This window comes from Poecilia reticulata, chromosome 5, assembly GCF_904066995.2.
Source record: "Poecilia reticulata chromosome 5, P_reticulata-male-v2, whole genome shotgun sequence".
In the NCBI taxonomy this organism is placed as follows: Eukaryota; Metazoa; Chordata; class Actinopteri; order Cyprinodontiformes; family Poeciliidae; genus Poecilia; species Poecilia reticulata.
Genome location: NC_088834.1, coordinates 12,628,967 through 12,655,191, shown reverse-complemented (window position 1 = coordinate 12,655,191; position 26,225 = coordinate 12,628,967). Strand labels below are relative to the sequence as shown.

Sequence of the window (26,225 nt, the reverse complement as noted above, 5' to 3'; positions counted from 1 at the left end):
GCTAATTAACTGTAGCAATGCAATTCAAGAAGTGAAGCTTCACTACTTAGAGAGGGATGTAGCTTAAGGGTCGTTTCCTCTGGATTTTACAGTTCCTGAAAACCTAAAATTTAGCATCTCATAAAACTATATTACTACGCAAGACTAAATAAAGTATTTTTTATGCAGGAATGTTATGTCACAGGAAAGACTGCAGACTTGGTGAGGCTGCAACACTTCAAACACTGAGAAAAACCAACTTTCTTCACAGACCAACAAGTTTCAGCTGCTGGGTCAACAAGCTGAAATGTGTTGGTCTGTTAATAAAGTCAGTTTGGTGAGTCTTCACCTCAACAGATCTTTGTTTCTCTCCATTCACCTTCAGAGTTGTTGAAGTTGTGCCAGAAGCGTTTGGAAGACTGCTGACTCCAGTAGAAAATCACCGACACCCTTCGCAGCGAAGGCACGCCACAAACAGACTGCTGAAGAAGGTGACTGTGTTCATGTATGAGAAGATGAGTGGAAGGAATATCTGTGGTAGAAAAGCTGAACAAGCAGCAGACATACGCTGCACAAACAACATCTTACCAAGTATTTTTGGTCTAGTTTCAAGTGCAAATATTAAGATATTTGCACTTAAGATATACACTCGAAATAAGATAAAACTAACTTACAAGCAAGCTTTTAGCAAGAAATGGGAGCTTGTTTTAAGTAAAAAGTTCCTTGATATTGATGAAAAAGTTTTAGTTCCATTGGCAGATTTATTTCACTAAATATATTTTTCAAGGTAATTTATCTGCCAATGAAACTAGGACTTTTTCATCCATTTTATAAGCAAAGCTGATTTAAGAGTTTAGAGTAGATTGATAAGACATGGACTGTGGCTGTCAGTGCGCTGCAGCCGTCACGTTCCTTAAGCCATGACAGAAACAGCAGAAACCCGACTAGAGATGCACCGATCCGATAATATCTGTCCTCATCAGCCCTGATACTGGAGAAAAAAATAAAATATTAAAAAAATCAAGATTGGCTTTCTGTGGCAATGTGGCCAATCCTTAAGATCAGATCTATTCAATTTAATTCTATGCTTTGTGCTCTGAGCACCATTATGCTTTTTAATTTATTTTACATTATACTTATAATTCCCAATTATACTTTCTGAACCATTTGAAATGTTTGTTTTTGCATGTTTGACCAAATTAGTCAACCTATTGTTTTTGTCAGTTTCTTTACCGTTTAATTTATATTGGCTGTTCTATTCCTAACTGCACCGTTTGGCCAGCTTGTGAATCTATAGGTGCATTTAAATGTGCTGTACAGGTGCAGACTTGTATCAATTTGTAATTCAGTACATTTATGTCTGTTTAAAAAAAAAAGAGAAACATTTTAAGTCGATTTGGTGCCATTTTTCTTTAATGGATCGTTATCTGCTAATACTAAATCACAGATATCGAAAGTGAGAAAAGTGGATCTGTGCGTCCCTCACCTTGATTACACCCTGAACTAAGACAACTACTCCAAAGTCTTTGATTTAGTTTAAAGTTTGTTTAGTATTCAATTTAAAATTCAAGGTGAAAAAATCTGGAAGAAATTTGAAATTAACCTTCCTTAAAGCTCCACTGATAATTTAGGGGACGTGTTGTTTCAGATGTTGGGTTACTGCGTTTCATTAAATCCAGAGTCAAAGCGGGCATCTACCAGGAAATTTCAGAGCCCTTCATGCTTCCCGGTGCTAACAAGCTTTATGGAGACACCAATTTCATTTTCCAGCAGCACATGGCAGCGGCTTACACTGCAAAAAAGTAAAATACCTGGTTTAATGTGCATGATTTAGTCTGGCCAGCAACTTGACCCGACCTAAACCCTTCGGAGAATTTATGGAGCCGAGTCAAGAGAAGGACGAGAGACACCAGAGCCAACGATGCAGACAAGCTTCAGGACGCTATTAGAGCAACCTGAACCTAACGCCTCAGCTGCAGGCTGAAAGAACCTGCAGACAGAACCACAGCAGAGTACTGACAACACACGAGCAGTTAGCTTTTTTATTATTGGTTTAACCTAACTGGAAAACTGAATGCAGGGTTTTTATTAGCTATGACAATCGGGGAAAAAAAACAATTTAAATGCATCACCATGGTGAGTACTGGATTTAACTACACTGCAAAAACAAAATAAAGTATTTTTTTCTAGTTTTTGTGCAAATAAGAAATGAGCCAAAACAAACTTCCAGATAACTTTTCAGCAAGATTATGTCAAAGCTTGTTGTAAGCCAATAATTTCTATACATTTGTCAAAGAATACTAGTTCCACTGGCAGATATTTTTCACTTATATGAAAAAAGTATTTTTGCAAGTGAAATAATCTGCCAGTGAATCTTAGGGAATTATAGACTTAAAACAAGCCGGTATCTTTCTACAAGTTACTTCTAAGTTGTTGTTTTTTTTATTTCTTATTTGTACAACAAACTAAGCAAAGAATACGTGGTAAGATTTTGTGTTTTGCAGTGTAATGTGTGGTTTTATTTGACTACAACAGAGCCCATAAATCAAAATTCCCATGATTTACGGTCCTGTAAATGTGCCAAAATTAGCACAATAGCAAAATGTCATCTTTTTTCCAAAGATAATTACAGAGAAAAAAAACTGATTAAACATACTAAAAATACCTCACTAAACATTTCACAAGAAATGACAACTTATATTTTATGCAGCATGCAGTTCAGAAAGATTTTTGTTTCTGAATTCATTCAGTGATTTTCCAACATAGAGATACATTTGCAGGAAAACACGGATAATTTTTGGGTGTGGAAGCTAGAAAGTAAAACATTTCCCCAAAATGTGTCTCTACTCATGCTTTGAAAAAAAAAATAAAAAATCCACATGAGTAAGTCCTTAAAATTTAAATGCAAGCTTTACAGCGTAATGATGATCCTGGCTAACGGAGCAGACAGACGTATCAGAGTCAGCATGAGCACTGAAGTAATTTTACACTTTTAGATTTTAGGCTGCAAACCTGAGCTTGAGGTGGGAGATAGAGGCAGAAGGTACAAATGCTCATACCTTCCCAATCTTATTCAAATAAGCAAATGCAGCAAGGATTTTCTGAGCCCTGGCAAGCCACCAGTCAGAAGCTGGAACATTATCTCCAGAGTAAATAATGTCCTGGAGGACCAGTGGCTACCCAAAAATCACTTTTTAGAAAAATAGAGCGCTGCCTCAGGCTACCATTATTAAGCCTCAGATCCAATAGGAAGTTGAACCTTTGATCTGTTTAGGGTACTGCGTATTTGCATTTTATAATGAGATCAAAGTGAAGTCCAGGACCAATGCAGAAGACAGCTCTGTGCCCTGTATCTGCACGCCCAACTACTTGCAGACTTCCCAGTTATCAAGATCATGCAAGCGCTGAGGACCTTCAGTGGAAAAAGCAGAGCGGGATTCAGAGTTTGTTGAGCAATCAACGGCAACCTAGTTTCTCATCCAACTAATTTTCTTCTCTTGTACACAGGTGCAGAAGAGAGAGAAAAAAAATATAATGAAGTCATGCCAGCAGCAAAAATCTCCTCAACGGTTCAAGTTCAACAGCAAACATTTCAAGCATTTTCAGACCAGTTGAGAATTGCTTTAGATTTGATTTGGCATTCTTCACCTGGAAGAAATGCAGAGGGGAATTTACACACTCTACCTGAAGAGAGCCCACGAGGAGCCGAGGGAAGGTTTCAGATGAGTGCGGAGGTCAACATTTCAGAGAGGATTTTTTTATTTTATTTTATTTATTTATTTTATCTCATTTCTGCACTGGTAGGAAATTCACCAGAAAAGAAATCACATATACGGTCACTTTTTTCTCTTTTTTTACTTTGGCATTTCACATTTTTAGACAGTTAAAAAAAAAAAAAAAACAGAGCTGGAGATTTGAGCAGGACTGGGTTTTTTAATTTATTTTTATTTTTTAAGAAATATAAAATCACTGAATTTCTTGTTTTAGATCCAGAATATGAATTCATGTGGCTTCTTGTTAAAAATGTGGCTCTCAAATTAAGTACATTAAGCTATTTTTAACCAAGTAAAGGGTTCAAATATGGATTTGTGAACAATTATTAAAAAGAAAAAACAACACACAATTAAGCTTCAGTGACCGTAAAAAACACTGAAATCATCTGAATAAAATCCATTTAGTTTTTTTTTGCCATATTACCCTCCATAAAGCATGCTGCTGCAGTTAGAGTATCGGTGGATCCCCCTCACTTGCAGAGCCTTTATGCAACATTTGCCCCATTACCAGGTGTAGCTCAAGTGCTGATTAACCATTTCTGACACGCAAGATTACGTTCACAATGACAAAGACCAGATTTGAAACTTCTGACAACTCATTTGGAAACTTTAGGCAACACTTAATCCGTTTACTCAATTCATACCGAGACTTAATTATTATTATTTTTTTTTTTGGTATATTTTACTCAATTGGAATTGCATCAAAAAAGAAATTCCAGAATGCAAATTAAAGTACATCATTTACTGATTTTTTTTTTTTTTTTTTTGTTAAGACATACTGATATGAATGAATACATAGTTTTCTGACCCTGTGCTGGAGACTGCTCCTGAGATTAAAAATTAATCTCAGTAGTTTTCTGGGTCAGCTTCCATTGCATGTAATAGCTTTGAAGTTGAAAAGACAGAGCTACAAATATTTATTGTGACAAAGCGCTCCTTCCATATTGCATTACAGGAAATGGCTGCAAGCAGATGCTCCTTTTGGTAACAAGCATTTAGAAATCCTTGCATGTGAAGTACTAAAGCAATCTGGCAGATTTTCAGAAACAACGTGCCTCACATGAAGGAAGCTGCAGCGTATGAGCTGAATCACGCACGAGGCTGCTCAGACAAACTTGCAAAACATCAGTCAAAGGCGCCTCCGAGAGCTGCAGAGGGTGTGAGGAAAATCAGCCACTAATTGCTTGCTCATACATGCCGGGCGCATATTCCTCGCTCTTGAAGAAAAAAAAAAAAACAACAAAAAACAAAACACTGTTCACATTTTTGACCTTGATGAATTATATGTTTTTATTGACGGCACTTATTGATATTTCTTAAAAGCGGAGGCTAATGGAGTTGTGTTGAGAAGATTAAATGGGTTGCTGGTGTCCAGATTAGCCAGGTCTCATCTCACAGGCACAGCTTGCATTATCATACAGAACTGACGCATGTCTCTGTGTGTGTGTGTGTGTGTGTGTGTGTGTGTGTGTGTGTGTGTGTGTGTGTGTGTGTGTGTGTGTGTGTGTGTGTGTGTGTGTGTGTGTGCAGAGTCTCAAATTGCTGCGAATGGCATCTCCAGGGGAACAGAAGAGCGATGACTACATCCGACCTACATTCACCCCATCCTGGCATGCTCGCTTTCAACTAATTACACACACTAACATGCATACTCAGTCAGGCTATCGGTGGAGTAATATCAGGGAAAAGCTGCAAGGAGAATGCTAATACAGCATGCATGCTGCAGAATAGCACATTATTTTGGTGCTGTGAAAGTTATGATGTCATAAACCTTTTACAGCTGTGCAAAAGTAATTTCCAGATGATTTGGAGAGGAATGTATCTTAGTGCTTAAAAGGAGTAAAAACAAAACTTAAGGCTATTGGAGTCCATTCAAAGGCCTCGAGGATAAAACATCTAATAATAGATTCCATTCAAACATCTTGTGTGTTGAGAGTAATTCATATTTTAAACACATGGCTTTACTTGCTTGATTTCTCAGAATAACTGACAGGGAAAATACGCCATTAACAAGAATTAAGAAGAAAAAAGAAAAAAAAAGTCTGACGCAGGTTAGAGCCTATGAGCGCATCTCCTTACCGCTCTTTCAGTTTCCTGAGCTGTACAGCATCCTGGTTAGAGTGATGTGGTTTTTCACACTTTTAATGTGCGGGGCATTTCTACATTTGCAACCCATGTGTAGGCTAGAATCTGACGATCTGTGCAAGCCATAACTAAACTTGAAAGCACTGGAGGAGCGTCAAACTGCACCGCCACTGACTAATTTTGTGACTTACACTTTTACAAAAAGAACAACCTTATTCCAGTTACGTCAGCTCTTTTTTTTTTTTATTTATACACCCAACTATGCAAAGGATATCCACTGCTTCTGACTTTATACATATGTGGGTAGGAATGCAATGATGGAGACCCCAAACGTCAACCAGTCAAGAGTGTATGTCGATCCCAGTCAATTGCATTTTAAATGCAAAAAAAAAAAAAAAAAAAAATCACCTTAAACATATTAAACATGACAAAGCAGCTGCTAAAGTTGCGGTATTCAAGATATGTTTGCAAAAATCCTTCCCACAGTGTAAAAATCTGCAGCTTAAACAGGACACCAAACGGCGCAAAACCACAAATAATCATGGGGGCAGTGTGGCGCCCCCAAGATTTTAGCTCAGGTTCAATCAGCGAAAGCAATGAAGATGGAAATGGCTGACCGTCTCGACCTCTCAGTCTACTGTACTGACTAGTTATGGTTTTCTAAGAATACACATTAACTTGATTTCCTCCACTGTTGCCATGTTTGCTGTTGTCTGAAACTTTCCTGTGAAATCAGTAGCTAGCTCAGAGCTAAATGTAGTGGCTATGTTGCCTAGCAAACAGGAAATTTAGTCACTCATTTTGTTGCAGAAGGTTGCAAAGAATGATGAGTAACGATAGCGCCTTTAATGGCCAGGTTTTGGTTTTCTTTGAGGTCTTATCTGCTGATTGGGATTTTCTCCTGTGCATCCTTACTTCTGCATGAAGTCTGAATTTATGAGCTCATGCTAATGACAAGTTACGTGCCCATTATTGATTAATAATCAACAAGTGATCTACCAGTACACCAATTCTGAAACTAGTAAACTCTAAAATATATAACTGTATTCACGAATAACTTTGTGGTATGTTATACGTGTCAAAAGTAATCAGATTGCACAACTCCATTACTAAGGCTGTCTGAAAATGCTTAGTTACAGTTCTGAAAAAGTCCACTGCACTGAACCCCATAGAAAACCTGCATATTTAGCGACATAAATATACATATTCTTTTCTTACCTCCACCAGTAACACTTTTAAATATCTATATGTATTTATAATCGCACTTGTATAGTTTTTCAGCATTTTTTTATGTGTACTCCGGTAGCCAAGCAACGATATTTTGTGGCCAAATTCACTGTTGTGTATTTGTGCAATGACAAGTAAGTCTAAGTTTTATATTTTATCCTCTGAATAATAACCTGAATACTTTGAAGAGCACACTATTGTCCAGACTATCGAGGCTGCGATCTTGATAAAAAGTACATTTATTTGTAAAGTTTGATCAATAAAGGTCATACGCGCTTTGCACCTGGATTTGTCCAACAACAACAGTTGAATGTAACACTGCAACCCTAAAGCCAAGGTCTACAGAAAACCATTTAGCACTGAATGTAACAAGCCACTGCACACAAAGGTGGGTGGCACACAAAGCACAGAGCTGAAATCAGTGTTGGGTGAAAATGGCTGCAACTCAAATCAAGACTGCACGTACGCCGCCGGGTTACTGACAACTAAATAAGTAATGATGAAGGCAAAAGAGGAAACAACGGCTGCAAAATGAAACAATTAATTTCCTTACAACGTGCATTTTCACAAAAGCTCAAATCAATCCATCTATAACAACACATGCTTTCTCATCTCTGCCTCACCTACATTCATTCACATGCGAACACACACAAACACACACACGCACACACACGCACACACACACACCAGATCTTGTCGCCCAAGGAAATGGGTTTCATACATCTTGTCTGACTGCAATAAAGCAGTGCCTAAGATTCTATTTCCAATAAACGTCGACTGATTGGAAAACTCATTCTAATATCAATTTCCATCTGGGGCCTTTAAAAGGCAATCAGCATAGCTTCATCTCGGTATATCATGGGCTCCTTGAGATGATGACACAGCACTGGCTTTCTCCTTCTGCATAATGGCCTTCTCCTATCAAAGCATCTGCAATGAATAATACCACCCATGAATGGGCTATTTAGTCTGTGTTCGCACAGATAGGGGCCACTTGTCTGAATATTAATCCAGGGTTTTACACTTCATATGGTTCTCTCAGGGCTGCAGTGTTTTTCATTCAGAGGAGTGAGGCACTTAGTGTGATTTGGCACACTCAGTTTTTTCCTTTTTTTCCTCTAAGCTTCCTAGGATGTGACAATGGTGATTACCAGAGGAACTACACTTTGTTTAAGATGCTCCCGCACCCAAAAAGCAATGATTTGAGTCGGGCAACATCGGTTTCAGCAAAATGCAGGTCCCAGAAATAACTTCCACAGGTTAAGAAAAACAAAATATCTCCTAACACAAACAAAAAGGTCGATATTTCATCTGTGAACAACAGTAAAAACAGCAAAAAGCACGAGACAGCAACAAATATTAAGATCATTCATTTATGCTTTTACCCTTCGGTGTCCTCTTGAAACAAGAGCAACATTTTATTGCATAAAAACTTCTGTGGCTGTTTGCTTGTTGATCAAGACCAAGCAAAAGTATTCAGACCCCATGATGTCGTGATTAAATCAATGTGTAGAGCATTCTGGGCAGGAGGAAACTGTGGCATTGTTTTAATTTTTTTCATGAGTAAAAAAAAAAAAAAAAAAAAAAAAAAGAAAGTAAGATGTGCATTTGTGGCCTCTGGTATTGAACACATTGTAGAAACTCCATGCAAGTCTATTAGAGGACCAGCTTTGGACATGTAGATATGGAAAGTTTTCTCCATCTTTCTTCACAAAACAGATCAAGCTCTTTCCGACAGAAAAGGTCGATATTTCATGCCCGTTTCTTGTTCCTTACCTTCCAGCCGCTGCCTGCCTCCCTGTAGTAGGGGAAGTTATCACAGATCCACTGGTAGATCTCGCTCAGCGTCATCTTCTTCTTTGGCGAGCTGTTGATGGCGAACGTGATGAGGCTGGCGTAGCTGTACGGAGGCTTGCCGTCCTTGTGCTGCTGCACCTCCTCCTGATCCAGCGTGGTGGTGTGATCCAGTAAGGTGCTCTTCTTGCCCATGCCGGGCCCGTGGGCATTCTGGGCGTCCGTCTTGCGGATGGCCGCCTGCATGGTCAGCTGAGGGAGCCAGTCCATGGAGGTCAGGCTGCTCTCCAGCTCCGACGTCATGGTGACGGCAGGCTGGGCAGAAGGGAACGGGGGTAAATTAAAAAAAAAAAAAAAAAAAAAAGCCGGAGGAAGTGGTTAACGTTGGTGAAAACAGTCCAAGTGTTGGAACTGACGAGGAAGAGAGATGAAATGAGGATAGCTCAGGACGTCAGCATAGCGTCTTCTGTGCGTCCCTGGAGAAACAAAGAGGAGAGAGAGACGTGTTTTTATTAACCAAAGGTTTATTTCATGGAGTACATTACAGCAGAGAGAAAGAAACCGTTCATCTGCCACACAGCAGCAGACGAAAAACACAAGAAAAGCTCCTTCGCAGTTTCCACAACATCACCCAACCGCCTTTATGAAGTATCCTCATATTCTGCACGCTAGAGATCACAAGCCCACCACTTTCTCCACCACTTGCTGCTCTCAAAGCTGACTCATAGCTGGGACTCCATCTGCACAGAGAGAGTAAATGCCAAGCAATTGTTTTCACAACTGCCAGCCAAATGGGGGAACGGCTCAGGAGGAATTCCGACTCTCTCGAGGGTAGTAAACCCCTTCTACATTTTTATCCCTGCTGCTCGCCTAACCGCCCGCCTCCTCCAAACGGAGCTTCTGTCGTAAACAAGCCAACTAGAGTCATCTTGCAAACTGTCCTCCACTATGCGTGTGTGTGTGTGTGCGTGCGTGCGTGTGTAAGCCATGTTGCGCAGAAACCAGCCAGCAACAACCTGTCTCGCTGTCTCTCTCGGCACACCGCCATGCCGCTCTTTAAATAGATGATCCGTGTAGAAAGGCCAAAAGTTATAAACACAGGAATGTAGGGGTAAAAAAAAAAAAAGAAAAAGAGAAACTGGGCGGGATGACACTGCAGTCTGTTGGAGAGGGGTCTGGCGGGAACATTCGGGAGGGTGAGGAATCCCCACTTTGTTGTGGGATATTTTTTTGCTTCTCTTGACTAAATATGCTCACAAGTGTGCGTTTGTTGGTGTGTGGCAGCTTCAGCATTTTCAAGTCTGAGTGTGTGCCGTTTGGCTCTGAATAGCAGGAGACTTGAGGCCACCTCATTGGTTAAATCATGCATCTTTCAGTGACATGCAGGCCTAACAAGCTACCCCAAGATTTCATGACTTCACTTGGACTTCAAAATATATTACGATTCCAATCAGTGTGTGCAACATTCACGTTGCAAATCAGTGTATGGCTGCAGCTAACAATTAGTTTAATAATCGACTATGCAGATTTTTTTTTTTAAAAGTCTCATTCTGTAGATTTTTATATTAGAAATACATTAAAATCTTATTGCATAAAACAGCATTCCTTTAGTGAATGCTTGAGGATAGCTCTGCAGCTTAAGGAAAAAAGCTCAGACCTTTCTGCTTGACTGAACATCAATATAAGGTATGGCTGATCTGTTGATTACTTGGATTAACTGATTAATATAGATCTTTTGAATAACAAAAGGTGCTAAATAGAATTTTTTTTTTTTTACAGAATCAGAACCAGGTGAAGCTAAAACTATTCTGCTCGAGTTCAGGGTAGAATATATTTACAGATCAAAGTTTTTTCATTTTAAGACCAAAATGTGGATATTTTCTGTACATTTCAACGTAATTACTGCTCTGAGTCTGCTGTTCTTTCAGCAAATGGCTTTTTTGAGTCTGTATACTCCAGTTTACGATTAGTCAATTACTACATTAGCTGGCGATTATTTCAATAATCGATTAATCCCGATTCATCCTTTAATCCCAGTTAATCCCTTCAGTCCTAAAGGAGTTTTTGGAGCGCAGTAACTGTCGGTGAATATATTCCAAGTGTTTTGAACCTGCATGTTTCATGCTAAGGTAATATTGAGCAAGTTGGACAGAGTCTCAGGGCAGCAGATGTTCACACTGAACACTAATGACGTCGCCCAAAATGCTAAAGGTCACAGAAAGCTGTAAACTCAGATAAGGACAGGAAATAGGCATATATGGCAACTGCTTTAGTCATCATATTATTTACCAATATTATTGTCAGTGCAGGATATTTTAATATCACGCAGGTCTAACAAGAGTAAACCTGCTGGTTAATTGCCAACATCTTGCCAATAGCATAATCGAAGGCGCTATTCAGATCAGATGGTGAAAATTCATGTATTGTTTTTTTCATATTGCAGGATTACAAAAATGTCTTTGTTTTGTCAGTTTCTTTCCAATATGCTGCAGCTCTACTTTTGACGTTAATCATACTTTTAGAAATCCCAGAAAGGAAGTCATGTCGTTTCAAATAAAGCTGAAACTGATTAAATAAAATTCCATAAAATAAAAATCAGCCGTCAAAAAAGCCGGGTTCTCTGTGTGAACCAAGGAGCGGCTGAATATTTCTAAGCGCATCCCGAAGTCGCTGCAGTGTTGTGTTATGTTAGCCTGGTAACAGCTCCGGGGATGACATCACGTGCAGAGCTGGCAGGTAACGCAGGCGGAGCTATGCTCGATGACAACGGGAACAAAGACTTTCAGCTAACAGTTTATTATTCAGGGATTAGAGGGATCATTCTTAGCAACTTGTCCAGGTTTGTAGCGGCTGTTTTTAGCAAGCATGACAATCCCCTCCACCTTTACTCCTGCCGCTCTGTCTGTCTGAGGGCTCAGCCTGCAGATATAATGTGAAAGGTGAGTAGAGGAGCTCTGAGATGTTCAATTTGTTTTCCTGCATATTCTCAAATCCCCATTTCCACATGTCCTGACATTTAAACTTCCTCCTTGATGACCGTTGCCCTTCTTCCCTTCATGTTCTCTTTTAATTTTGTAAAATGACTATAAATATTTTTTAGATCTCTAGAAAACTTTAACCAGAGCCACATCATGTAAACAACTTACTTGTTGGCATGGTTACATAGCACAGCGGATATCATAAAAACTACAGAAATACTACACAATATAATCAAAGCAGCAAAGGGTATTAAAAATGCATTTACTGCCAAAAGAATGAATAAATTCTGGTTTTGCATGTATTCAATCAAACCTACTTCTTTTCCAAGACCTTCTGTATTATCTGTGGTTCAGCTTCACAGGGTTTCCACATATTTATCATTTCAAACTTTTATTTACAGACTCAAATATCTAGACTTTATTCTGCTTTTCCATAACATTTTGGATATTATGGATATTTCTGAGAGTAATTTGTGAAAGGCTCATCTTGTGAACTTAGACCTTTTTTTATTTTGTCTGTAAAATTTCCAAATTATGGCAGTGCTTTGTTAGCAGTTTGGTATTTTAATAACACTTAGTCTAAGGTCCAGTTCAAGCTGAATTTGGTTTGAAATTTAAAAAATAAAATGTTTCTTTGATTTTTCAATTAGTATGTATTTGGACAGTAGATCAAATAACAAAATAAAGTGTTAAAAATCTGGGTTTGATTTGACAATTCAAAGCTGAATAATATTTAAATACAAGTCAATTTAAAATTAAGGGAGAAAAAAACAGCAGAACATTTTTTTTTATCTTTAGTTTTGTATTTTTCGTGTTTTCCCAGAAATGAAAAATAGTCGAAGGAAATGCCAGACCTTTCCAGACTGTAGGAGCCCTAATGCTAGCATTACAGGAATGAAATGAAATTATCTGTAATGTCATTAAAGTCAACATATTATCTCATGATTTCCTTTGAATAAGCTCCATCTAAGTCAAAATGCAGCTGTTGGTCAGAATCACATTTGGTAGAAATGCAGCCAGAGTTCAAGCAGTAGGGTAAAAAATGGCCACAAAAACCAAATGTATCTTTTCATAAATAATAATTGAACTATAATAGTACATTTTTATCACACATCCAAAATGTGGCTTAAGTATATTAAATCTTATATATATATATATATATATATATATATATATATATATATATATGTATAACAAACGCAAAGTGCTTCAGAAAACAAAAATATAAAAGAAGATTCTGCAACTTTTTGTAGCAATAAGCAACAACAGGAATCATGAGGAACTCCCAAACTGAACAAACTCCTCTGGCAGCATTCGAACAGAAACTGTTTATGTTAATACTTTTCAGCTGATGTTTCACAGCAGGGGGCTGCAAGGGCCCGGCAGCCAATTCAAGATCCTCCATTAGTGCGGACGAGCGGAGGATAAGATGAAGGCGTTTCTGCAAAACTAGACAAAATTCAAAGACGGGAAATACCAAATTTGACGGCAGGAGATCATTTATTGCAAAAGTAACTGGTCTAAAATCATTCCCTTATGATCAGAGCCAAAATTCATCAGAAACATTTTAACAAGAAAGGCGGTTTACCATTTACTTCATGTTTAGACTAGTTTTAAAGTGATGTTTCTGTTTGAAAAGAGTAAAGTTTTAATCTGGAGGGCTGAAATTGGGATGGCATGTAGAAGACATTCATCTGAGCAGAGGTAAATTGGATGGTGCATTGTTGTGTTTATCACCATGTTTCAAATGTTAAGCTTTCAAACCAATTTTGTGTTTGCAAAAATCGGACTGAAGAGGCTTCTTTTGGCTGCAGCTTCAAGTTGGCAAAACATTAAAACAGCTTGTTGAGCCATACTGGATAAAAACGGGAATATTCGGAGGGCGCACACACAAAAAGACAACAAATAAAAATATTGTGCTAGAAATGAACAAGGATGTTGAGATGAATTAGCGTTTTGACTGTCCCCTCATCACATTTCAAAACATCCACATTGGTTTTGCATATTTTCCCTTTAGTGTGTTCACTTAAAAGCCGGGCATTTGGTTTCTGGTGTGTACCGTTAAAAATATCCCATATTTACATACTCTGTCTAATTTTACACACATGACCTTTCTCAAAGTGTCACTGAGTTTAATACCCAATGAAGTCACAGAATGCAGTTTGTAATTCCCTGTTGTAAGACAACGTGAGAGTCCGACTGAGACGGTCCTGTTCCTGACAGAATATATGGAATCACTTTGAGGAAGTTCAGTCTGTGGTTTCATTTTGCAGCAGTTTATCAATCTTGTTTTCTGTTTGAAGAAAAAGTACCTCTACTGCATTAATTCACACTGACACAGTGGACACCCAGCTGCCTGTGAAAAGTTAAATCTGTGAATACAGCGGTTATAAAAACTCCTATTTTAATAGTTTAAACACCAAAAATAACTTATTGTACATTAACGCACACAGTGGAAACCATCTTAGCATTACCACAGAAGCTAACATCTAAAAGTTATTCCTCTTGAGAGTTAATCAGCACCAAGAAAAATAAGTGGAGCTCCTGGATTGGAAATGCCACCCAATAGACGGTCAAGTATAAATGCTAAAAGGTATCTCAGCTTCCAAACTGCATTTCAACCACTGTGAAATGCAGTTTCAGCACACTAGTGTACCGTGAGTGATCATCAGGCGTGCCGTAAAAACGATCCAATTTCTCCTACCGTATTTTCCGGACTATAAGATGCTACTTTTTTCCTACACTTTGAACATGCGGCTTTTCTGTGGATTTTTCTTCAACCACCAGGAGGCTCTTTAGCAGGAAGTGAATCATTGGAAGTCAAAATTGGAAATCAAAGAAGAACGCGCTAATTTTAATTTAGAACAAGCACATGCTAGCAGCCATGCTAGCAGCAGGCACGACGGAGAAATGTTATCAAACTCATATGATGCAGCTTCTAAGTTGAGGAGTATCGATCTGGCAGTACAGGAGGGAAATAAAGCCGCTGCACGTAAACTCGGCGTGAACAAAACCGGATTTGGAGACGGAGAACTGCGTCCTTAATATAGCCAGCAGTTATTAGGACGCAGCCCTCTGCTGCCCTCTGCTGGCTCCTTATGGGAAACCGAGAGCGGTAGCGATACCAGCGGCCTGTAGCCCGGTGCGGATGGTATATGCAAGTTTACAGTGGGCAGGGGGGTTCAAAAAATTTGAAGGTACGGTTTATAGTATGGCGCGCTCATAGTCCGGAAAATACGGTAATTGGTCTTAAAAGATTTTTTGAAAACGAATTAATTATCCGCAAATAATCCCATCTTTGAGTGTCTCTACTGTAGTAGTGACTAGCGGCGTAATCATGTAATTTTATTATCACTAGATGGCAGTAGGTACAGAGCATTTTACATTAAAACAAGAGAATTAGTGATACATGTATGTTACTACATTCATGCATCACACACGGCAGTGTTGTGGCACTGTTCATTTTTGAAGTGGACATGTTAAGTGCAATTTGAAATAAGAAATGTAAAATATGATAAAAATAAATGTTTGTGTTTATTTGATTCCTATTCAAGACACTTTGATAAGAATGACTATATATGTAATATAGGCGGCTACAGAGTATCTTTGGTTACATCTCTGGTTGGTGGTGTGGCTCGTGATTGTTTCAATTAAAACAATGTACCTTGGGGCTCAAAAAAGGTTGAAAAACACTGCTTTAATGCAAACATAAAATAAAGCAAATTTTTCAAGATTTAGAAACAATTCCCAAACAAGTGGCAATCCACTGTCCTTAGGCTTTCCATACATAAATATAATTTTGTTCAGCTGGTTTCCGAAAGCCAACTGATAAATTTTGTCTTTCTTGCATGGTCCACCTGCATATTTCCCAATTACAACCTCTCCATCTTCTTTATACTTTCTCCAAATTTTACATTGCTGATTGGAAACAATAACTTTTTAAAAGTTCCCATGTTAATTTACCTTCTTCAAATAATGTCTCTTTTTTATGGGTTCTACGCTTATCTAAGCGTTGCCTTTTATTACAGAAATTCAACTTGCACTGTAATTCAAGAGGCACCATTTAAAATCATCTTGTGTCATATCTTCTCTATACAATTGTTTCTACTAAAATTAATGGACTACACATCCTCTAAGAGTTGTGATTTCATATTTGAATTCCTTAATCAACCCAGAAGTTAATATATTCCTGAATGATACAAGTTTTTATGCACTACCATGGTATTTAACTTTGCATCTTTAAATTCTGCATTTTTTTTTGTTTGTTTAAATATAGTTAAAAAAAACTGAAGTTTCTTTCCTATTACAGCATGTCAATATGAACAAAGAAACCAAGAAAGAACCAAACTAGTACTTCTGGAAGCCAGTGTAGGTGATGAGATTAGAAACAGATGAAAAGGCCAGATTCATGGACACACATGCCATTTGGCCCTTCATGCTAATGATCCAGCTGCTACATAATCCGTGGAGCCAAGATACCGTCTTCATTAGAGAACCTTTAGGCGGTGGCAGTATTGATAAGGCACAACAAGAACAGGCAGTTAGAAGGCCCCCCTGCTGCCTTCATTCCTCAGACTGGGGTACAGCCAGGCCTGCTGCTACATCGGCAGGGACAGTCCAAAAATGTTCACCAGTGGGTCTGTGGGAGGGCAGCCATGTGGAAGCGAAGGAGGCAGGTTGAAAGATAATAAAAGATGGAAGTGACAGATCACTATGAGTGCTGTAAGGGTGAGTGTGTTTAGCAACAATCGGAGGTGGCAGAGAGCAGAAAGAGGTCTGAACACGAGCTCGAGCGAACACACACTGAAACCAAACGAAACCACCCCGATTCAGATTCAGGAAAACGTGTGGCGTCAGTCATTCTAAATAAAAGGAAATGTTTTATTAATCACCAATTTGTTGTCAGGAAAGAGGTGGATTTAATCCTAGGGCCGGGAAAAAAATGGCCCATTTCATTTTCTATTCAAAACACTCAGAGCAAAATCTACCATTAAGCCCTGAGGGATAAAGGATTGCTGAGTAACACACTGAATGTATTTTTTTTTTTTAATTCTTAATTTTCCAACTTCTTGACAGGACTCGTCAACAGCACAGCTGCTTCGTCAAAGCATTGCTGCTTTACCTGTGCCAGGTTCTCTCAGTAAAGAATCCCCAATGAAGCAATAAGATGAGCAACACCCTGGGATTACTCAACGCAGAACATTACATCAACTTGACCATGTTAAGCAAGGATGTCCGGAGAAGCAAGTCAGCAACTGCGTCAGAAAAATCACTGCCGCTCCCCCTCTCAGCTATTGCAAAATTGATGCATCTACTTAGCATGCACTTAAAATTTTAGTACCCATAACAATGCACGGGCCCAGCTGAAATTAATATTTCAACTGAAGAGCTGCTGCTGTGACTGGCACTTAGTGTGAGGACAATCACCAACCATTTAAGTCTATTTCAGACATGACAGACTGTGGCTAAAAGTCTAAAGACTTGTATACTGCAGCAATTACAATACAATGAATTACCAGGACAACACTGCTGAAGACAACAAAACTAAAAGGCAAAGCATTTTCATGCCCGCTTCAAAATGTAAGATCAGAAACAGATCCAGTAATTGCAAGCATAAACACCAAACCATAATTAATTAGAGATGAACAGCACTAAGATAGTGAATGCAGAGCACGTTTGATCGTCATCAGATTTAACCTTTGTGGTAACAGGCGAAACTTTGCTCAAAAAAAGGGAACTACTCAGTGAAGCAGAAATAGGGGAGTCCCGCTTAAAGGGAAGTACGTCAATGAAATTGGTTTTACTAACACAGAGCCGGTTTCCTTTTTCTGAAACCACACAAACTTTAATGCTTGCTTAAACCGCGTGCGTTTAAGCAAGCAAGAAACTGTATTGTTATAATTGTTCATTTTTACCATTTTTCTAAAAGAACGTTGATTTTGCAAAAAACACAACACCCTTCCCAGAGCGAACACGGTATTCAGATCAATGGAGTCTGAGTTTAGAGACATGTGTCGACTGAGGTCGTTGGCACATCTGAGTCACTCCTGACATATTAACACTGCGCAAAAAAAAATACCTTTCACTCTGTGGTGAATGGTGGCTCTTTTAAAATGCAAGTAGGTGTTCTAAATTTTGCACTTTCATCATCTTATCTGCAGACTCAATAATGCCTTCTTTTATGTACGAGATCCAGAAATTACTTGACAAAACCCCACTTGATTGGTGCATCTCTGTCATAAATAAATTGACTTAATTTCCCACTTATTAGAAAGTAAGAATGCATTAATTAATCGGACAGTTATCAACAGACCTAATGCTGGAAATTTTATTTTTGCTCAATCAAGTCTAGTACCTCAATCACAAGCATGTGCAACATTTTCTCTCTTGACATCTATAAAAACAAGAGGAATCTGAAATGCCAAAAAAAAGTCTGATTGCAACATTTCCACTTCACACTGTACGTTAGCTGCATGGCAGTTCCTGAACCCTTTTGTGTCCTTATGTGCATTTTACATGTACTTCAAGTTTACAATTTGTGATCATATATTTAATGCAAACATCAAGTCACTGAGCAGAATGGTAAAGAGTATTGCTTTCTTTATCCAATGTAAATTTTTACTATGTAATAAATGTTTCTTCCATTCCCTGATAAACATACAAGCTACAGGTTTAAGAAATGAAGCGAAACGCTTAAAACTTGTAAAGTAGGATATACCTCTGGAAAAAATTTAGAAACCACTTAAATTTTTTTTTCCAGTTTCTCTAATTTTACTTTTTATAGGTATATGTTTGAGTAAAATCAACATTGTTCTTTTATTCCATGAACTCTGAAATTCCAAGCAAAAAATCTTTGCATTTGCAGAAAATTAGAAAAAGTCAAAGATGCAGCGCTTTCAGACCTCAAATAATGCAAAGAAAACGAGTTCATGTTCATTTAGGAACAACAATACTGATGTTTTAACTCAGGAAGAGTTCAGAAATCAATATTAGGTGAAATAACCAGGTTTTCAGTGTAGTGGGCTCTTCATTTTTTTCACAGCCGACATACAGCAATGAGTTCTGTAAAGTTGCTATAAAGCGGAACAAACATCAGGAGCACCGCTTGTAAATTTTCTCCCTTACCACTTCGACTGTTTAAAGCTCTTTTAATAAGATACGTGAAGTTAACATGTTTGAAAGTCCAGTTTTCTCCAGCTACACAAAGCATAGAGTAACGCACTGCTGCTCCTTCTACATCTGTTGCAGTGCACTGCCAGTCAGCTGGCCAAAAGCTTCTTAAAATTTTCTCCTAGTTATTAAAAAAATATATATATACATTTGGCCATCTGGAAACGGAGTGATATTCTGTCCAATAAGTTATTGAAAACTGCTACAAAATGTACTGGGTATTAATAACATTATTTATATTATATTTAGGTGTATAATAAAAAAGCAATATAAATAACATATATATATATATATATATATATATATATATATATATATATATATATATATATATATATATATATTAGGAGGATCAGGCCTACTTATTGCTTTTCTACTTTAATTGAAAACAGTTGCATCATGCTGTATATTTTGCAATATGTGAATATTTGAATATTTGTGGTGTTTTTACTCAAGGTCATAGGTTTCCACTCAGGTCATGCTTCCTAACAGGTTACACTGGTTAAATGTTACATTCTTGTCTCCAAAATGTGATGAAGTGGTCACAACTTAGTGGTCTGATAAATAACAGGATAATAAAAATAGCAGCTCAGTGCTGGGAATATCAGCTGCTGTTTCTGTGTCCACTGTGTGAATGTGACCCAACGTCAGGACATAATGCACTACTAGTACTATTAACCCTGTTAAAAATTAATAGATTGTATTACATGTACTTCACTAGTTTTGATTATCATCTTATTATATGCCATAATATCTGTAATTTTGTTTCTGCTTGGCCCCACCAAAGAAACTGATAACAGAAGCTTTTTAAAGAATTATTTTCTTGTTTCTCTCCCCCTTTTAGCTTATGTTAACGTCACTGGAAAAAAACCTGATTTGGATCATTATTGAAATCCAGTATCATAATGTAAACTGTTTTAAAAAAAAAGCACATTCACTTTAGTGAGTTTTTTTTTTGTTTGCTAAATTTGACAAAAAGAGTTTCTGAAATTAGAAAACACAAAAGCTACGAGATTTTCAACATGTAATAAATAAAACTTGTACGTTTTAGAGTTTATAGAATGCATATGATGGTAAATAAATAAAACAAGTAGTAGTGAGTGAAAAATATTTGCTTTTGAAAATTGATCCGCTTAATCAATGCTTCCATTTTTTGCCCTGATATTAAGTATAAATATACTTTTTAAACAACATTTACAGTTGCAATGGCAGAGTATCAAGTTAAAAAATTGCGAAACCTCCAAACTGACAAAAAAGACAGAAATTATTGCGTATTTACAAAGATAAAAATAGTCCAAGTGGGTAAATTCTACTCTCTACCGAGAACATCTGGTTGCCTACTGAGAAGAACTTCCTGTCAAATACCTGTGTATTACTGTCATCATTTCCTCTCTGAGCAAAGTAGGCTATTCAGTTCACATTCTTACTCCCACTAGCAGACAGACGACTGTTGATACATACCAGGCCAGCGAGCTCCTGCGTTTATCTGCAATTTCCGAGATTAATCCCTTTTTACTGCAGTCAAGCATCCGTCAAGAGCAACGCTCCGACAGCGTGCGTCTGCTCAGCCACAGAGACTCGACCATTAAGACCCGTGATGACTGTGCTGTTGTATCTGCTTCTTCAGAACTGCAGGCATGATGAATGATGTATTAAAAACAGTGTCACTGCAATTCAAACATGCCACAATAAATATTTACACCAGTGATTCTTAAATGCTGCCCAGAACCCAGAGACGGCAAGGAGGGAGAACTCATTTGTGACAAGAATCTTCTTGTAGTGTGACGGTAACTTGGCGGAAAGGAGGGGAAACGTGAAGCATGCTCCTTCTGTTATGCCTGAAGATTTGGCACATGCACTCATAACAACAACAGTGATGTAACCTGGTAACAAGGCTCTGGCATCCGCGCTCTCGACCGAAACCTGGGTCATACCTTCCATATCAGTGGCTTTATATTAGTGCGGGAGAAAGCCCTTGTTTTCCTAGCGATAGCCGAGGGTATAAATACGGAGGGGTGGGGACTCTGCTCACCTGCCCTTCAGTCAAAAGACACTCCTCACTTTTTCCACCGCTGCAGTAAAAGGACTTAAGTTATTTTTGACATCTCTCAAATAGCATAGAGCCTTGGTATTTTTTTTTATTTTGCACATGAGCTCTGCAATCATGCAGCAAATGGCCTCAGGCCTCATTGCCATAATTAAAAAAAAAAAAAAAAAAAAAAAAAGCAGGTAGCAGCCATGCCAAGGCGACAGCTTTTAATGTCGGCTTTCCTTCTCAATTAAAGGCTTAATGGTTCCGGTGAAGCCAGCCCCAGGAAGAACGCATTAATACCCCGGTCCTTACTAGCATTTTTAGGATGTGTCAATTATCACTTTGCCACTCTCGCTGCTGAACCCATTGTTCAGATTACTGCTCCGTGAAACAGACTTGGCTGCCCAGCAGAGGCCTTACACCTCTGAATATGTATTCCAGAGTACTTATTGTCCAAGTAGTATAAAGGTAAATTAGATTTTTTTTTTTTTAGGATGCAAGCGGGATGCTGCTGGTCAATTAAAACCAAAGTGGATGCATGCTCTTTAGGCTCCAGCTTCACCCATCAATGAACGAATCGAGTCCGTAATTATTCTGCCAATCAACGTGGAGTGCGACTGTGAGGCAGTTTATCGCTGCGTCAGAGGAACAAGAAAGAAAGAAAAAAAGATGGTGACAAAAATTTAGAGAGCTTCAGAAATGGAGCGGTGACCAGCTGCAACCTTTTTAAATGAATCTTAATGATTTTCCTTTTTTAGATAAAAATGTGCATTCAATTTTTAAACATCACAAAATCAAAGAACCAGCGCAAGGAATCAGGAAAATAGCCAAAGTATTCAACATTAAACTAGAAATCGAAAGCAAACTTCAGTTCAGAAAAAAATCCAACTCGAGGAAAAATTATCTGATTCTATTGCACCCATTTTCTGAAAATACAATTATTAAGACTACAAGATAAATTGTTCTTATTAACCAACTTATGATTTTACATTTGAATAATTTAAATATAGGACAGTGTATATTCAAATATGATTAAAACAGGATTAGGAATGGAGCAACTAGACATAAAAATCTTAAAATCACTATTTTATTTAGATCATTTTAATGAAGTTCTCTTCACCTGAAAATTCCTAAGAAAATGAAAGACTCTAAACTGGAATGTTTTCTTTCTGCAGGTTGAAGCTGGATGTGTGCATCTGTCGAAGCTGCAACTGTGTTTGGACAAACTAGTCTAAAGTATGTTAGTGGTCCATAGTAACTTAGGTGACAATAAATGGACTCTCTACGGTTCAGTTGCTGAAATACCATGAGCCAGACTCACTAATGAGCCAAAATAAAGAGCAGTCAGGGTCTTCTCCTAAACCCCAACAAAGAGGAGGAAAACTATTTTACCTTTGGGTACAAAATGTAAGAAGAAGATGCATAACGACTAATGATGAAAGTAGCGGTGGAATTATTAGATTTGATGTCACCGATTACGTCAGCTGACTGCAGCAGTCGTGCTCCAAGATAAAGACGGAAAGCTTTCGACCGCTGCTAACTGACAGCTGTGCCGGGCAGAGGTAGGAAAGGCGGATCAGAGTCAGAAAAGATCTGTGAGCCGTCTGAGGATCAACTGAGGTGCTGCAGGCTGTCTGCAGAGGCCACAGTGCAACCAGCAGGGCTCATAACCTCACAATTCACTCAGCAGAAAAATGTGAATGGACACAGCAGAGAAAGTCCTCCGAGAGGCGGTCTCCACAGCAAGCTCCCTTCACTGCTGACATGGATTCATCACAGGCGTACAGATGTATACAGACAGAGGTCTAAGCTGCTGAGGCGAGCACAAGGCTGCAACTCTACGTGCAATCTCTTAAGGTCAACGCAAAGAAAAGAAAAAAAACACACATTCAGCATAGCAGTAATTGAATAAGCCTTTCCAGTGAATCAGAGCAGTGATTGTGCAGGATTGGCTCCACATCCCTAACAGCTTGCCTGGGAGGTGGTCTTTGTTTTGGAGGAGGCAGGGGTGTCCTGACACCAACCATGTGAACCCAATTACCCCGGTCCCGCAGCCTGGGGGCCCACATTAACAAAGTCCCTCTGGGAGGTTGACTCCATGCCAGCCTGGCAGCCGGCAAGATCCTGCTGCTGAATCACAACTAGACCACTTAAGGAACTGGCAGGCCAAGCGCTTGGTGGCATTCTCACTCTCTTCCATGTTGACTCCATCCCGGTTTGTTTTTGTTGATGTTAAATACTGAGCCAGTCCTAGAGCTGGGATTGGGTTTTACAGTCAGCATGAGTTAGGCTGATGACGACGGAAGATTTTTTACATGAACTGAAACATTAAACTGTACATATTGTCACATTTTGGAGCCTACAAAATAGGGGTGCACCGATTTATCGGTCAGAGAATTTATCTGTGCCGATTTCCTTAATTTTGGGAGACTGGTGATCGGCTGATACTTGCATGTGAAGACGATCTCATCAACCTTAGCAAAGATCTAAGAATCAACCACTGTCCTCTGTTCTCCCGTCAGAGAGGTTTGACCGACAGATCAGCCTACCAGGTCATCTCTGCACATTTACTGTTACCAATAGACACACCACTGTTAGCAACTCAGCTACTGCTGCAGGTTAGGCTTTTTAAAAGACCGGTGATCAGCCAGAAATCTGCAATCAGTGCACCCCTACTAATAATTATTAATCATTTTTGGAAAGAAGAGCATTTTGATTGAGGCCACTTACAAGAAAGAGGAAGACACAAATTTTTATGAGCGACGACAGGCTCTTTAAAGGCAATCTATTCTATTCACAGAATAGACCAGAAAACATTGATTCAATGTGTCGCCACTTATTAGAAACACAGCAGATGGTATGTAGTGAGTAGTTTCCCCATGAATATCAGAAAAGAAAGTAAAGAGACAAGAGCTGGTGGTTGATTTTTCTCAACCACCAAAAATTTAGTTCTAAATGAAACAAAATTATTAATTTAAGGAACAACAAATGAAAACCAACAATTTATAAAGCAGCTACTACAGATATGCAGGGAGGCCCAACAATCACAACTATTGTTTGTGAGCATAAAGTTTATCAAGTAATAATATGCAATTTTTTAACGGTGGTTTTTACTTTTCGTGTCCCGTCATTAAAATGTTAGCTGATGTCCACGGGTCAGATTTAATGCATAGCTTCTCTCACCAAACAATTCCTTAGTACCAGTTATTACGTTCAGGTGTGACAGGGTTTTTTTTTTTCCTGTGTCAGGGCCAAATTAAGGAGAGGCTGTTTAACTGCAGCTGAAGTTGGATTTTATTTCATGATTTTTAATCCCTTCCATCAACCACATGTGTATTATTAGCTTAAAGTGACTTTAAAGGGTCAAGCATGTTGGAAAACTATCAAGTTGGAGAGGTGTGGCAGACAGTGTCATCAGAATACTGTTTTGACAGCTGAATTTAGTGTCCTGTAGTTAAACCGTCACAAATAAAACAGAGATTATGAGGAGAAAAGTGAGATGTGCATAACTACTGCTTGGCTCATTAATTTAAAATCATCTATTATGGCGAGCTGTTGAAAGCAACTTGGTGATGCATGCCTGCACACAACAGAGTAGCGAGTCTTCTTAGAGGTGAAGTAGAAATTACAATATCCGACACATTACTGTCCCAAATTACATATTTTTTGTCACAAGCAGCCTTTTCCAACTGTGTTTAAATAGAAATATACTTCACATGTGACAGAAAACCTTTAAATCTCTCTATATGGTACCGGTTTGGTAAGTCTCGAGCAGTAATTACCATCCATCCATCCATTTTCTTACACCCTTGTCCCTCAGTGGGGTCGGGAGGGGTGCTGGTGCCTATCTCCAGCTAGCGTGCCGGGCGAGAGGCGGGGTCACCCTGGACAAGTCGCCAGTCTGTCACAGGGCTACACAGAGACACACACACACTCACACCTAGGGAGAATATGGAGAGGCCAATTAACCTGACAGTCATGTTTTTGGACTGTGGGAGGAAACCGGAGTACCCGGAGAAAACCCACGCATGCACAGGGAGAACATGCAAACTCCATGCAGAAAGACCCGGGCCGGGAATCGAACCCAGAACCTTCTTGCTGCAAGGCAACAGATCTACCAACTGCGCCACTGTGCAGCCCGCAGTAATTACCTCACTGGATAATTACCATACAAACCTTCACTTTATAAACCATTTTCGACTGAAGACTTTCACAATTTGTCTTGTGGTCGAAGTTTGTCTTCACCATTCAATAATTTTTAGCTGCCATTTTGGCCGCCTTGTGCCCCCTTTTGTTCTTTCCACTATTTTGCTTTTTCTTCCTCAATTTTGTTCGTCGAAATTAACATAATTATTGTACCAGACAAGTCTCATTAAAATTAAAATGGAAAACTTATAAGCACATAAAAGCTGATCAGAAAAATACCTAAAGTGAGCATCTGCCGCCTGGGCCTGGGTGATATTTTAAAACGTTAACCAAAGTGATTCTAATCTGCCAAAAATCAAAGGGGGTTTTCCCTTGATCATGCCACAAGTCATTACCAACTAAAAAAATGGAAAGGTTTTTGTTTTTCTCATAAACAAACTGCAGCAATCAACTCTTCCTTCTCCTTTTTTTCTTGGTAGAAGAATTATTCATGTAGTCAGATGGAGAACAAGCTGGGGACATCTTTGACAAACCGTTTAATGTTTTAAGTCATTTTTTCTGCAAAACATTGTTATGCTTCTTAGTTCATGGGGTATTTTGCAGCTTTTCTTTTTAGCATGCTAAATTTTTAAAGCCTAATTTGGGTTTAAAGACATGACAGCCATTTCTTCCCAATCTTTTCATGGAATAAGACGTTGTATCATAACTCATAAGACTGGCTGGCATTTAAAGTTATAGTAGAAATATTTTTTTCTGATAAATCAATGTGTAAGAAGCAGCCATGAGTGAAACAGATCACTTTTTTAATTTAATGTTGGTGTTTGTGCATGGATCGTTGTGCTTAAGGAACATTTTCAGTCTTCCATTCAGTCTAAGTGTAACATTGTTCATTTTGTTTGACCCCTGGAGAAAACATGCATTAGCACTTTTCTGTATGCGGGGGAAAAAATAGTTCTGCTCGAATTACAAAGCTTAGTTTAATGTGTGAGTGGGCCGCATCTGTTCTGAGAGTGAGTAAATCAATCAGGTCAACTTTCAAAT

At 38.6% G+C, this 26,225-nt stretch overlaps 1 protein-coding gene across 1 annotated transcript in view; it reads right to left on the bottom strand.

Moving 5' to 3' along the window:
* foxj3 (forkhead box J3) overlaps positions 1-26,225 on the bottom strand; it is a 111,578-nt gene that overhangs the window by 60,403 nt on the left and 24,950 nt on the right. Inside the window, exon 2 of the mRNA XM_008408620.3 lies at positions 8,841-9,334. Coding sequence (XP_008406842.1) covers positions 8,841-9,161 — 321 coding nt within the window. The 5' untranslated portion in view covers positions 9,162-9,334. The remainder of the gene's footprint in view (positions 1-8,840; positions 9,335-26,225) is intronic.